This window comes from Charadrius vociferus, unplaced genomic scaffold (assembly GCF_000708025.1).
Source record: "Charadrius vociferus isolate BGI_N301 unplaced genomic scaffold, ASM70802v2 scaffold822, whole genome shotgun sequence".
Taxonomy (NCBI): Eukaryota; Metazoa; Chordata; class Aves; order Charadriiformes; family Charadriidae; genus Charadrius; species Charadrius vociferus.
The window spans coordinates 785,739-798,026 of record NW_009647481.1 but is presented as its reverse complement, the minus strand read 5'-3'; the positions used below and the strand labels follow the sequence as shown (position 1 = coordinate 798,026).

General features: G+C 48.7%; 1 protein-coding gene across 1 annotated transcript in view; it reads right to left on the bottom strand.

The window, feature by feature from the left end:
- The window catches only part of ECSCR (endothelial cell surface expressed chemotaxis and apoptosis regulator), a 9,433-nt gene extending 2,086 nt beyond the window's left edge, over positions 1–7,347 (bottom strand). The window contains exons 1-8 of the mRNA XM_009880747.1: positions 7,341–7,347; positions 7,030–7,071; positions 6,393–6,443; positions 4,330–4,443; positions 3,771–3,818; positions 1,797–1,844; positions 1,135–1,233; positions 10–108 (exon numbers count right to left, since the gene is read on the bottom strand). Coding sequence (XP_009879049.1) covers positions 10–108; positions 1,135–1,233; positions 1,797–1,844; positions 3,771–3,818; positions 4,330–4,443; positions 6,393–6,443; positions 7,030–7,071; positions 7,341–7,347 — 508 coding nt within the window. The remainder of the gene's footprint in view (positions 1–9; positions 109–1,134; positions 1,234–1,796; positions 1,845–3,770; positions 3,819–4,329; positions 4,444–6,392; positions 6,444–7,029; positions 7,072–7,340) is intronic.
- Positions 7,348–12,288: the final 4,941 nt, after the last annotated feature.

Below are 12,288 nucleotides of genomic sequence, written 5' to 3'. Positions count from 1 at the left end.
GGCAAATACCTTCTGAGTCCTTTGAGCGGTTACACTTGAACCTCAGGCTGACCACGCTGACCAGAATGATCACAACTACTATCAGGATAACGATGAAGCTGATGACACCTGGGGAGGGAGGAAAGAACTGTCCGTGATTGATATAACATCGTGCCTGTCCTCAGCTTCTGGGGTAGTGGAGACACTTTGACTGTCATCAAAACTTGGGTAGGAAATCAATATTATCATTAAAATGAGCATGATGCATAATAGGCAAAGAAGTAAGTAGTCACTACAGTGAGTGGCTTTATCCTCTTGTGTTTTAGCCTCAAAGGGCTTCTGATGAATACTTAATTGGTAAGGCAGTGCCAGGAGGGCAGAAGTCAGCTAATTACACTGGGGATTGATTGAAGTCAGTATGTCCCTACTACAGTTGGTAAATCTTATCCTGAAGGAGTATCAAGTCAGATAAATACATAATATAATGAGGAGAGACAAGCTAAAAAGACTGTGAACGATGTTAACTGTCTCATAAACCAGTGGCCAAGTGCAGATTTGATTCTGATGTTTGGCCTCAAATCTATTGCCAGGTTAAGGTATGGCATCTCTTGTTCCGTCCTTCCACAGTCTGAGGGATGCGGAGGACTTGTCTGCTTGCTGCCAAGCAGGGTGCAGCTGTGCAGGGGGAGGCACTAAGGCAGGGTGGGAATGAAGTCCCAACAGGTTTGCAGGGAAAAAAAAATAATCTAAGCTTCCAGGCAGGTAGTGTATTTATTCTAGACACTTATCAGAGAAACAAAGGCATAGCCTGGGGCCGTTGGTGTCCAGGTGTTGTCCTAACATGGAGCTGGGGCAAACACCAGCACTGGGAGCAGGATCCCAAGCTCGGCTGTAGCCGTGATGGACTTTCAAATTGTCTGTCCCTCATATACTGGGCATGGCTGGGAGTATTGATTAGGTGCTTTATTGCCTGCTGGTGACAAGTCTTTTTCTCAAGGGTTTTCCCTTGCACTCTGAAAACTTGAGGATCAGGCATGCTGAAGAAGAAAACTGTGGAGCCATCTCCGGGGAAGCATCTTTGAAGCTGGCTGTCCAAAACAGCACGGACTGGAGAAACAGACCCCCCTCCTCTCCCCATGTTGTGCAAGACCTTACCAAAAGCTGCCACCGTCAGTGGTGATTTATCATCTGTCGGAGTGGGTGCAGGCAAGTAGCCAGAGGACTCCAGTGTCGGGGTGGCTGGTTTTGAGGTGCCTACAAGAGGGGAAAAAGGTAGATTTATAGAAAAATCTTTCTTCCGATGTTGGGAAGAGGATTCCTAGCAATGCTAGAGGACCTAACTCGCACTTGCCAGCCCCATCGATGTTAGCAGCAAAGTGACCAAGACCTATATGGGAATTGGATTGCCTTGCTATGGCCCCTTTAATTGACAATCTGAGGAGACCTGCAGGGTTTTCTGCAGGGGCCCTAGTGAGGAAGCTGAGTGTGGCAGGTGAAGGACTGAGCTGGCAGCGTGTTTGAAGGGGCGCCTTGTGCTGTCTCCCTCCTTTTACACCCTTTTGCCATAGTGGCACCTTCCCTGCTGTGACTCACAACCACTGTTCCCAGGCTCAACAGATTGCCCCAAAGTGCTGCTTCTGTGGAGCTTTACGGGCTTTTCAGGGGCTGGATAGCATGGCTAGCATCCCTCGGGCACTTGTTAGCCCTTCACAATGCTGCCTTGAAGACAGCAGTATGATGGCCTTGCTGTTGGCTGTGAAAAGGGCTATAAAATATCTAGTGGTAACCATCTCTCTGTGAGATAGAGGAGAAAGCACCTTGAGTTGCTGATGTTGTGGTACTCTCGCTTCTCTTGGGCTCTTGACCTGCATAGAGAAACGCAGAATGTGAGTCTGGTCCTCGAGTGTCATCTAATAACCAAAAGAATTAATGGGTGTGCTGGAGAGGAGAACAGATGAACAGTAATGCCGGTGATATCTGGGGAAACATGGAATTCATACTCAGGCTAAAACCTTCCCACCAAAACACTCTTTATGCTATTTTCCATGTCCAAATAGAAATTCAGGGAACCAAAATTCAAATACCCTTGTATAAATTCTTCAGCTTCTGCAGTCCCAGATGCATTTTTTGGGCAGATAGAGGAATTGAGTACTGGAAGAGTGAACTGGGAAGGTTATAGATTTGCTATTGCTTATAAACATTGAGACTTTAAAAAAATAAATCTGCTTAGGGGAAGAAATTCTGCAGAGTATGGGTGTGGACTGACTGTTCGGCTTGTCCTTGGACTTGGAATTAGTGGATATGCTGTCCTGGGCTATCTAGAAGTAATTAAGCTAGTTTGAGTTGGGCTAACTTGTACGCCATATGTAGTCTAGCTGTGGCAGTGTAGAGGTTTGTTCGAGCACGGGCTCCAGTTCTCAGTGGGATGAACTGGCTTATATGAAGCTGTTGGGTTTGTGACAGCTGCTTCCAATGCCCGTGCAAGCAATTTTAAAGCTCGCCTGTGTGTTTTGCTTGTACAGAGAAAAAAAAACCCTTTGCAGCCTCCTGGATGTGTGTTCAACAGCCAGATTATCTGCATTGACCTTAACGAAGAGCTTACAGACCCTGTCAGGAGGCTAAAAATGATACTTTAGAGCTGCAGAAGATTATCTGTAGGTCAAGTAGGATCTTCTTTCCTCCTTTCCTGTCCCCACCTTCCCAACAGCGGCGTTGGCCAAAAGCGTGTGCTGCCTGGAGAAGTGTGAAACAGCTCCTGGCACTCTGCAGTGGACCGCAGGGCGTGCAGCTGAACCCGGGGTTCCTGTCTTGCAGAAAACATCACGGTTTCTGAATGTAACTTTGCCAAAAGTCAGAAAAAAAAAAGGGGAATAGTTATGAAATGGCAAATCTAACTGGTTCAGAAATGGGTAACCACATGGAGCAGAACAGTCCCGGGAAGCAGAGGGACTACTGCTGTGCAATTCTTTCAGCGGTCGTCAAACTCTTTGTTTCATTCTGAAATTGTCCTTCCAGCCACAGGCGGTGGGCAGAAGCTGTGGTTTGCTGAGCCTGGCATGGATACCCCATCCCTGGGAAATGTTGGGTCTCACACAACGGGAGACTTCGCTTTTGGAAGCATCAGCAGTATTTCTAGAGTCAAAGATGTATGGGGCTTTTCAGATACAAAGCAGGGTTATAATTAATAGCAATCTGCTCTGATGCAAAGGGCTCTTGGCTTAGCCGGGCACAGGCATGCTGCTTGGGCATCTGTGCAGGCAGAGCTGACCATGGGTTTTTAACCTTGCTTGCGTTAGAGAAGATCTGAGAGGTACTTGGAGAGGCAGAGGAGTTTCTGTCTTGACCGCTGCAGATTTTGCGGGCTGAATCTTTAATGGGGAATCAGCTCAGTTGTCAGATTTCAGTCTTCCCACTCACTTGGATTCTGCCCTTATTCTGATAAAATTCTTACTGAATTCTCTAATTTTTGCTTACAGGATGGGTTAAGCAAACCCAGCAAAAAAGCAAAATGATATATATATTTTTTAAAGGTTGTTGAAAGGGCTCCCTTTTCCTAAACATAGATCAGTCTTTCAACTGTTCAAGTTCATCGTAGGCAGAGGACATTAAGTGCCTTTGGTCTTGTGTTTTATCACTGCTTTTAAGGATACCAGACATGATTTTGGGTGTTACTCATGGCTCAACCCCAAGATAAAGACTAGTGCTTTGATAACCTGCACCACGTGAACCAAGTAAGCTAATTGCCATGAAATTATCTAAATTTATTGTTACTCTATAAAAGGACAAAGTACCTTGAGGTGGTGGAGCTGCCGTGCTTCTGCTTCCACTAGGCTTTTCATCTGGATAAAGAAAACACGGGAAAGGAGAATTAACTCTTGAAGCTGCTACTGATTGTGCTATGGAGAGCTGTTGGGTTTCCATGGGGTAAAAAACTTTGTTTGCATGAGACTTCCCCTCCAAACAAACATCAAGATGTCCAGCCAGCAAGCTGTGCAGTCAATTTAGAGAGGGTACGTGAGAGGCGAGCTTGGGAGGGGTCTGGGGAGGCTGGGGTGCCCGTAGGTCCTCCACCAAACATTACCAGGTGAAGCGTGATCTGGCCTTTCTGCTATGGGCTTGCTGTGCAGCTGCCACATCCAGGTCACGGTTGTGTCCAGCCCTATGCTGTTGGGGAGCTGCAACGAGCTGCTCTTTTAACAAAGACTCAAAGTGATTCAAAAGTTGCCGCTACTGGATGAGTAGCACGGTGTGGACTAGCCCAGTCTTTCTGATGCCCCCAGTTTGGCTTGGCTAAGGAGGGATGCATAAACATGTCCTGCCTGAGCAAAAATTTGAGTTTTCCGTACTTACCTCGCACAGTCAAAGCTAGAGGTGTTGTAGCGATGGAAGAGGATTTGGCTGTAGTAGTGTGACCCACAGAGGTGAGATTCAAGTCGGTTGGTGTCATTGATTTTACTGAAGGCTCTGTAGAGGAAGCGTAGCGTTACTTCAAAAAGCTCTGCTCACCACCAGCTCTGCTCAGAAACAGCTTGGAGGAGGGCACGGCTACTGCAAAGAGTCCTCAGACTCCTTGCGATAACCTGCTGGGCAAAGCACGGGCATGAGTAGACAGGGAAATAGCCTTTGCCCTGCTCAGAGCTGGGGAGCTCTTGTACTTCAGCATTAGCTTTTGCTTTTTGTAGAGTACGGAGGTGCTGAGCTGGCAGAGCTCAGGAGACACATGGGGAAACTCTGCTTTGTGCCACCGCTTTTTTCCTGCTTTGAAAATGAAGGTATTTTCATCACTGCACACTTTAACTGGCTAGAGCTGCCGGACATCCACCTGTTTGCTTGTTATCTGAAATGCTAACTTTTGTGTTTTGTTTCACCGAGAGTCTCTAACCACAAATAATTCAGTTCGTGCAGTCATCTGGAGGCTCTGTCATCTTCCTCAACCTGCAACTCAAAGCTGGATAGCAAGAACATGATCCAGAGCAAGACGTGAGGGAAAAAGCTTTCAATAAGCCCTCTGCAAGGAAGAGTGCATCACCAGTTTGGAATTTATAGGCAAGTTCCTTGTCTAGACTTCTCTTGGGTTTCCAATAAAAATGAGAAAAGAGCAAAAATGGTTTTAAGATGGGTTCTTTTTTCCTCTTTATCCAAATGCTTAACCAAAATATTTTGATTTAGGAATTAGGTGGGGTGGTGGTTGTTTTTTTTTTTTTCCCCTGCAAGGTATGGAAGCAGAATATGAGATCTTGTTGAGATCTTTTTCCTTTCTATTTTTGGGGTCCCTTTGGAGGGGTAGCTGTGCTTAGAAAGATTCTCCCTTCCCCGAAATGTAGCAGGAAGAGATTTGTCTCCATAGATCCAAGTGGACTGACAAACATGGATCTGGAGTTGGAGGGATCCCTTCTCGTGTAGTTGGTTTTGTGTATTTTTCAGACTGAAACATGTAACTTTCTGCTGACACCTCCCAACGCCCACTTCCAGGGCTTCTGTGTCACCACGTGTGGCTTCTCTGTCACCACGTACACGTGGTGGTGTCCTGAAGCTGGTTTCAGCAGAGGGGGAGAACAGAAAAAAGAGAATAAAGTAAGACAACTCCTCAGAGTTTCATATGACTTTTAAATATTTTTCAGTCCTTATGAGTGTTTGCTGTTTCCAGGAAGGTGGATAACAAAGCGAAACCCCTAATGTGAATAACCGGATTAGAGCTAGGGCAGTGCTCAGTCCCTGCGCTGACATGTTGTACAGTTTAGGACAAACCTCTCCAAACTTCTGTTTTCCTCTTGGAGGAATGGGGAACGTGTTGTATGGGAAGTGCTGAGGGTGTGCAAAGCACTGGAAGTTTTTAATTAAAAAAAAAAAAAAAGAAAAAGAAAAAAGTGGTTAGGCTTGTCAGGAGAGGAATATTGAACAATAAATGTAATGTGGGGAAGCTGTTAACGACAATGACTTCATTGCTGATCCTTCCGTCAGGACTCTGGGAGCTGAGGCCAGCGCTGGCGTGCGAGGCACTGTGTGTGCACACGCTGCGCACGCCCAGTGGTCCTCTCACGGAAGAGCTGCTGAGCAACACTGGTGATGCCACGTAGGAGATGCAGCAACACCGCCCAGCCCGGCTCCTCGCCTGGGCTCTGGGCAGTCGCATCCTTTGTGTGCACCAGCGGTATTCCCTGGCTTGTGACCGGCTGACCCTGCGTCTCCCTGTTCAATTTAGTGATTTTTTTCCCCTCTTCTTGCTCACACCTGTGTCTTGATCCCTCTGGGGTGAGCTGGCTGGATCAGAAGCCCTTATGCCACAAAATTTCCTTCTTTGTCCACCAGTGTTCTCATCTAAGCCCCATTTATGGCTGGGTGGACCAGCTGGACTGAAGGTTGGACCAGTTACAAGCCAGGATGCCCCCGAGCTGTCTCCGGATGAGCGTTACCTGAGGTATGGTTCTCTACTTCAGGGCTGTGTGTTGTTGATTGGGATTGACCTGTAACACAAGCAGAGAGACATGGAGGTGACATCTCCTACATGTATGCCTTGTTGGTGGGATCCCCACAGGGAGGGTTGAAGGACAGGCTGGAAGGGGACCACTATAGCCATTAAGAGCTGAAAGGGTAACAGGTTCAAGAGATGCTAAGGATGGAGTTTGTCACTGGGACACTGTCACTGGGCTATAGGGACCCGTGGGCAAATGGACCTTGGCTTTGAGGGTCCATGGAGGAGAGCATGCAAACTGCTAGGAAACAGGTGGGGGAAACGGGGAGCAAAGATGAGGCAGGATCCCCCTGCTTTCACCAGGCTTCCTGGAATTGCTGTCTTCCTGACAAAAAAGGGAGCCAGGCATGGCCATCCTCTGGGGCACACTGCCCTCCGTGGCCCCTGGAGATCTGGGGGTGAATGATGATAGACGGGGCAGGCAGAGGTGGGCAGCGCAGGGTCCTGGGAGAAGGTGCTTCAGTGGATGGGAGTTCTGAATCTGGTTCCTATTTGTGGACTCCCCGTTTGCATCCCCACATGGCGTGCGCATCCACATCCAAATAGACAGACAAAGCCGATCACAACCCAGGAGGTACCTGTTACAGCGTGGACAGAGGAGTCTGTGGAGGCTGTAGTACCTGAAATGAAAGAATAAGAGTATCAGCGGTGCTAATCTGTGACTGTCACTGACACAGTGGTGTTCTTGCTGGTTGTGTGGTCTGGGTTTTCCTCACCTTCTGTAGGAATGACTTTGAAATACGTGTTTTCCCCAAAAGCATTAGCAAAGAAGTAGCATCAAACACCGAGTGCAAAACTCTCAGGTTCTGAGTAAATTATTGCTGGAGTTTATCCAGCTGGGATAAATGCCCTCCTCTGCAGATGGAGCCGAACCCTTTGAGGGCCGTACCATTCATGGAGCCGTCTCCCTCTCTTACAGGGAAAACACAAGGCCGTATACATCAGTGAGGTCGTTCCCTCCCGTGAGCTGTTTGCCTCCAGCTCAGTCTTGGCAGAGGAAGGCTGGTTGACCTGTCCTCTGGAGCTTTTTAGAGTTAAAACGCGCGTTTGAACGCTTTGTTCCCCTGAGACCTTAATGAGTGGATGGATGAGGTTTGTAAAGGCTTCCAGGAGCCGACAGGACTGTTTTCCTTCCTGTCTCCTACTGCTGATCCTTCTGTATTTGTATCCCGGGAAGCTGGCTGAAGCTTTGTGGCCGTGTAAGTCCGGAGACAGGGAGGGGACTGCAGCCTGGGGACCGACTCAGAGCTGCCTTCCCTGGTGGTGGTGGGTAGTCCTGTAGGTCCATGCAAGGCTTTGCTCTCCCAGGATTGTAACTGTTGCAGAGTCCCTCATTTCTCAACTGAAAGGTGGTTTTGGTTTTTTTTTGGGGGGGTTTGCTGTGGATTTACAACAAAGCATCCCTGCACCCATCCCCCATGTTGCCTACTCTCAGGATCCCTGGTGTTTTTCTTTAAGCCCCAGCTCCTGGAGTCCTGTGATGAGATGAGACGCCAACTAAAAATGCTGCCATTTAAAATGGGAAAAAGAAGTGTCTAGTTCCCATATCTGGGGACAAGAACTGGAAAATGTAAATGTACCTTAAATGTTCAAATCAAACCCAACTGTTTTAACTTTGAAAAGGTGACTGACTTTGAGTCCGTTGATTTTGGAAACACACATCCTAATTGGTAATTTTTAATGGTTATTGCTGGTGATCCTGGTGCTGCCTGTAGTTAAGATTCATGTAAGAAACTACATGACAGTTAGAGAAACCAGCTGAATCTGATCCCACGGGTGATCCGTCTCACCAGAGACCCACGAGAGCTAAAGGTTTCAGAAAAAAAGATACGTCAGTAAAGGTTGAATCCTTCCAGCTCGCTGTCCCCTTGCAGTGCCACCTAGCTCCATTGCAGCAGTGGTCAGTGACGAGGAGCACTGCCTTTGCTACGCCTCATGGGCTGGCAGGAGAGGACACCCAGCAAAGCAGTGCCAGTCGTAGCAGAACACGGCCTGTGTGCCCCTTTCCAGCCCAAATCTCTCCTCCCTGTATGCAAGATTCATCTCACCTGCTGCTTTACCTCTCTCATGAGCTAGCCTACAAGAGAGCTCATCTCCTGGCTCTCTTTCTCACCAAAGAGAGGCCCAGGCACTTCTAAAACCCTATTGTGATGACCTATTTCAAATCTCTACTTTACCTTACCTATTTCAGATTTCTACCTTAGTCTCGGTGTGGTTAGAGGAGCCACAGCCTGCAATGTCCCATTTCTTACCAGGAGCTGTAGAAGTGATGTAGGTGACGAACTTTGTGGTAGGTACCTACGCTGTAGGTGTCTGAGAGGTCAGATGAATGCCCTGAGTGTGGTGTGTACCTGGAATGAGACCTTTGGCGTCCACTGTATGTGGGTTATCGGGGCTTGGCTCAGAGCCCACCCCTCGAGACCGTCTGGGTGTAGTGAGCTCCTGATTGATCTCATTTTTCTCATGTAATGGTCTTGGAGACATAATTGTCTTTTTTGTATGAGGCTTTATGACAATGATATCAGCCAAACAGGAACCAAAACAATACGTGAACCACAGTGAACACATAATAAAAAATGGTCTCTTTCCAGATAGGATTTGGCTGTGAAAATCAGACCTGACTTTTCAGATCTTTTCCATGGTTTTCTCTTCTAGCTTACTGGGCAGCAGGCTGGCAAAAATGTCGTTTAGGCCATGAAAGAGGAAACATGATCAGATCTTTTAATTGCACGGAGAGGAAGGGACTAATTTGTTCTCTAAATCCCCTGGGAACAGGACCAGAAAACAAGGGCTTTTAACTGCAGCAAGGAAAAGGGAGGCTGGGCAATAGAAAACTGCCTTAACATAAGGACAGGGAGCTGCTAGGAGTGATTGTGTAGGAGAATTACGGGATATCCTTCTCTGCAGGCTTTGAAGAGCAGGTTAAATGAGCATCAGTCTATTAACGGAGACAGGATTATGGACAGATGTAACATCACTTACTAAATCAACTAATATAATGGAAAAAAAGCTCTTTTGTGCACACGGTTGTCCTTCTTAAAGAGGTGGAGATGCTTCTTTCGAGGAAGGGGGGTGCCCCCGCTTTGCAGCCCTGTCACCCGGGATGCTGTGGGGCACTGCTGACCCCATGGAGGACGTGTGGTGCCTTGGGCTGTTTCCATGGATCCCAAGAGCTTGCCAAGTTTCTCTTTGTCACTGGGCTTCCCTCTTCTTAAACAGCTTTACAACACAATTTCTGGGCGTTGGTTTGCAAGTGCCTTACGGTGCCCTATGTACATTCAGCACAAAAAATACTGTGCTGAGGTCATCACGGGGACCAATATGCTTTAGCAGCTGCCAAACTCAAACAGCTCCTCTTTCTCTGAAATTCCCTTGTGGAACCTATTGTCTTTTTCCTCTGTGGGGAGAAGTAGCTGCTTGTAACACAATTTCTTTTTCAAATTGTCACAGGTGCTTTTTAGTGTACATGGCACGTGAAAGTATGAAGAATCGCTGGTGAAAGAGCTATCGCCTACAATTAGTCTTTGTCGAAGGAAAAGGGGAATAAAGGTGCTGAGCTGGCTGTTTATTCCAGCATTTTTGATGCAGCTGGGGAGCAATCTGAGAGCTTGAACAGAGCCTCTAGGGATGGGGGGAAGCTGAGGACAATGGAGATGACATTGTCCTGTACTGCCATCCCTGATGGGACCATCCCGTGGGCTAGCTCCAGCAATGCCGGTGCTAGCACAAGAGGAGGAGAATCATACTCAATACTTTCTTTCACCACGGCTCAGCCTTTCGCGGAAGGTCACACCAGAGCACTGGCTCATAAGGAGCTCTCCATTTGCAAAATTAAACCCTGGGGTTATTGTAAATAAGATGAATAAGCAGCTTTTTTTCCAGTGCTCAGTCCCTGGAGGTCACCTGGCCGAGTAGATGCTTGCCCTGGTCTGCCACGTCTGAGCTTTGCTGTGGAGAAGTCTTGCTGTGAAAAGGACAAAGGATTGAGGTCCCTGTTTGGCACTTTGCTCAGGAATAAATGGCCCTGGCTTCATGAAGTTCAACAAGGCCAAGTGCGAGGTCCTACATCTGGGTCAGCACAATCCCAAGCACAAATACAGGCTGGGCGGGGAATGGCTGGAGAGCAGCCCTGAGGAGAAGGACCTGGGGGTGCTGATTGACGAGATGCTCAACATGAGCTGGCAATGTGCGATCCCAGCCCAGAAGGCCAACCGCATCCTGGGCTGCATCAGAAGTGTGGCCAGCAGGTCAAGGGAGGGGATTCTGCCCCTCTACTCTGCTCTGGGCAGACCCCACCTGGAGTACTGCGTCCAGCTCTGGAGTCCCCAACATAGGAAAGACATGGACCTGCTGGAGCGTGTCCAGAGGAGAGCCACGAGGATGACCCGAGGGCTGGAGCACCTCTCCTATGACGAGAGGCTGAGAGAGTTGGGACTGTGCAGCCTGGAGAAGAGAAGGCTCCGGGGAGATCTTATTGCAGCCTTCCAGTACCTAAAGGGCTACAGGAGAGCTGGGGAGGGACTTTTTACTGGGGTATGGAGTGATAGGATGAGGGGGAACGGCTTTAAACTGGAATAGGTCAGGTTTAGATTAGGAAGAAATTTTTCACTATAAGGGTGGTGAAGCACTGCCCCAGGTTGCCCAGAGAGGTTGTTGAGGCCCCATCCCTGGAGGTGTTCAAGGCCAGGCTGGACATGGCCTTGGGCAACCTGGTCTAGTGGGAGGTGTCCCTGCCTATGGCAGGGGGGTTGGGACTCGATGATCTTCAAGGTCCCTTCCAACTTAAATCATTCTATGAGTCTATGATTCTCTAAACACAACTGCACGTTATTTCAAAGCGGAGCAGGTCTGGCTCGGACTTCTGGCCAGTGCTGCTTGTTATGCCTTCCCTGCCAACTTAAATAATTAAAAGTCCTGTTACATTAGGTGTTTTCTTTTGGCGAAGGCACTTATCATCCCTGTTGGGTTACGTGGGAGGGGACGGACTTGCGCAAAGCAGGAAGAGCCCCGAGTCGCGCCGCGGGGCTGTGCAGCAGGACGGGTACCAACAAAACAAGTGCCACGTGTCCTGGCTCCCTGCGGACCTCCCCCGGGGGGGACTCTCGTGCAAACGGTGCTGGAAACCATTTTCCTCCCAGTGCTGCTGCCAGCACGGCCCCACTCCCCTCCACGGAGGGCCCTGGCTATATAAACAGCTAACAACAATGATCGGGACGCAGCCAGCGCAGCTGTAATTGCAATGAACATCAAAGCCACTCAAATGGCTCGCCATTGAGCCTACGCGCTGCCGTGACGTTTGCTGCGTGTTTTGGGGCAAGCGATTTATAGCCGGATTGTGCAGTCCTAGGCGGAGACGGGGAGCTTGCTGAGGGATTTATGATGGGAAATGCGGCTTTCTGCGCTTGCTGTGATGGGAAACTCCTGATTACCCACCACAGTCACAGGGCTGCAGAGGAGTGCGTCGGAGCTGCAGGTGCATTTCAGCTCTGACTCAGTGCGAGCTGCATTTCGGTTAGTTTTTCCAGAGGATGAGCAGGGGAATTTTGGATTTCTGTCATTTGCAGTCATTCTTCTGTGAGGTTAGATGGGAGCGTTAGACTGAGAGCGGAGGGGTCTTTCCATAGAGCTGCCCAGAGAGGCTGTGGAGTCTCCTTCTCTGGAGATACTCAAAACCCACCTGGACACGTTCCTGTCCAACCTGCTGTAGGTGACCCTGCTCTGGCAGGGGAGGTTGGGCTACATGGTCTCCGGAGGTCCCTTCCAACCCTGACCAGTCTGGGATTCTGTGATTCTCTCACAGCAGCTGAGATGTTCCCAGAGCCAGCAGCTCACCCTGC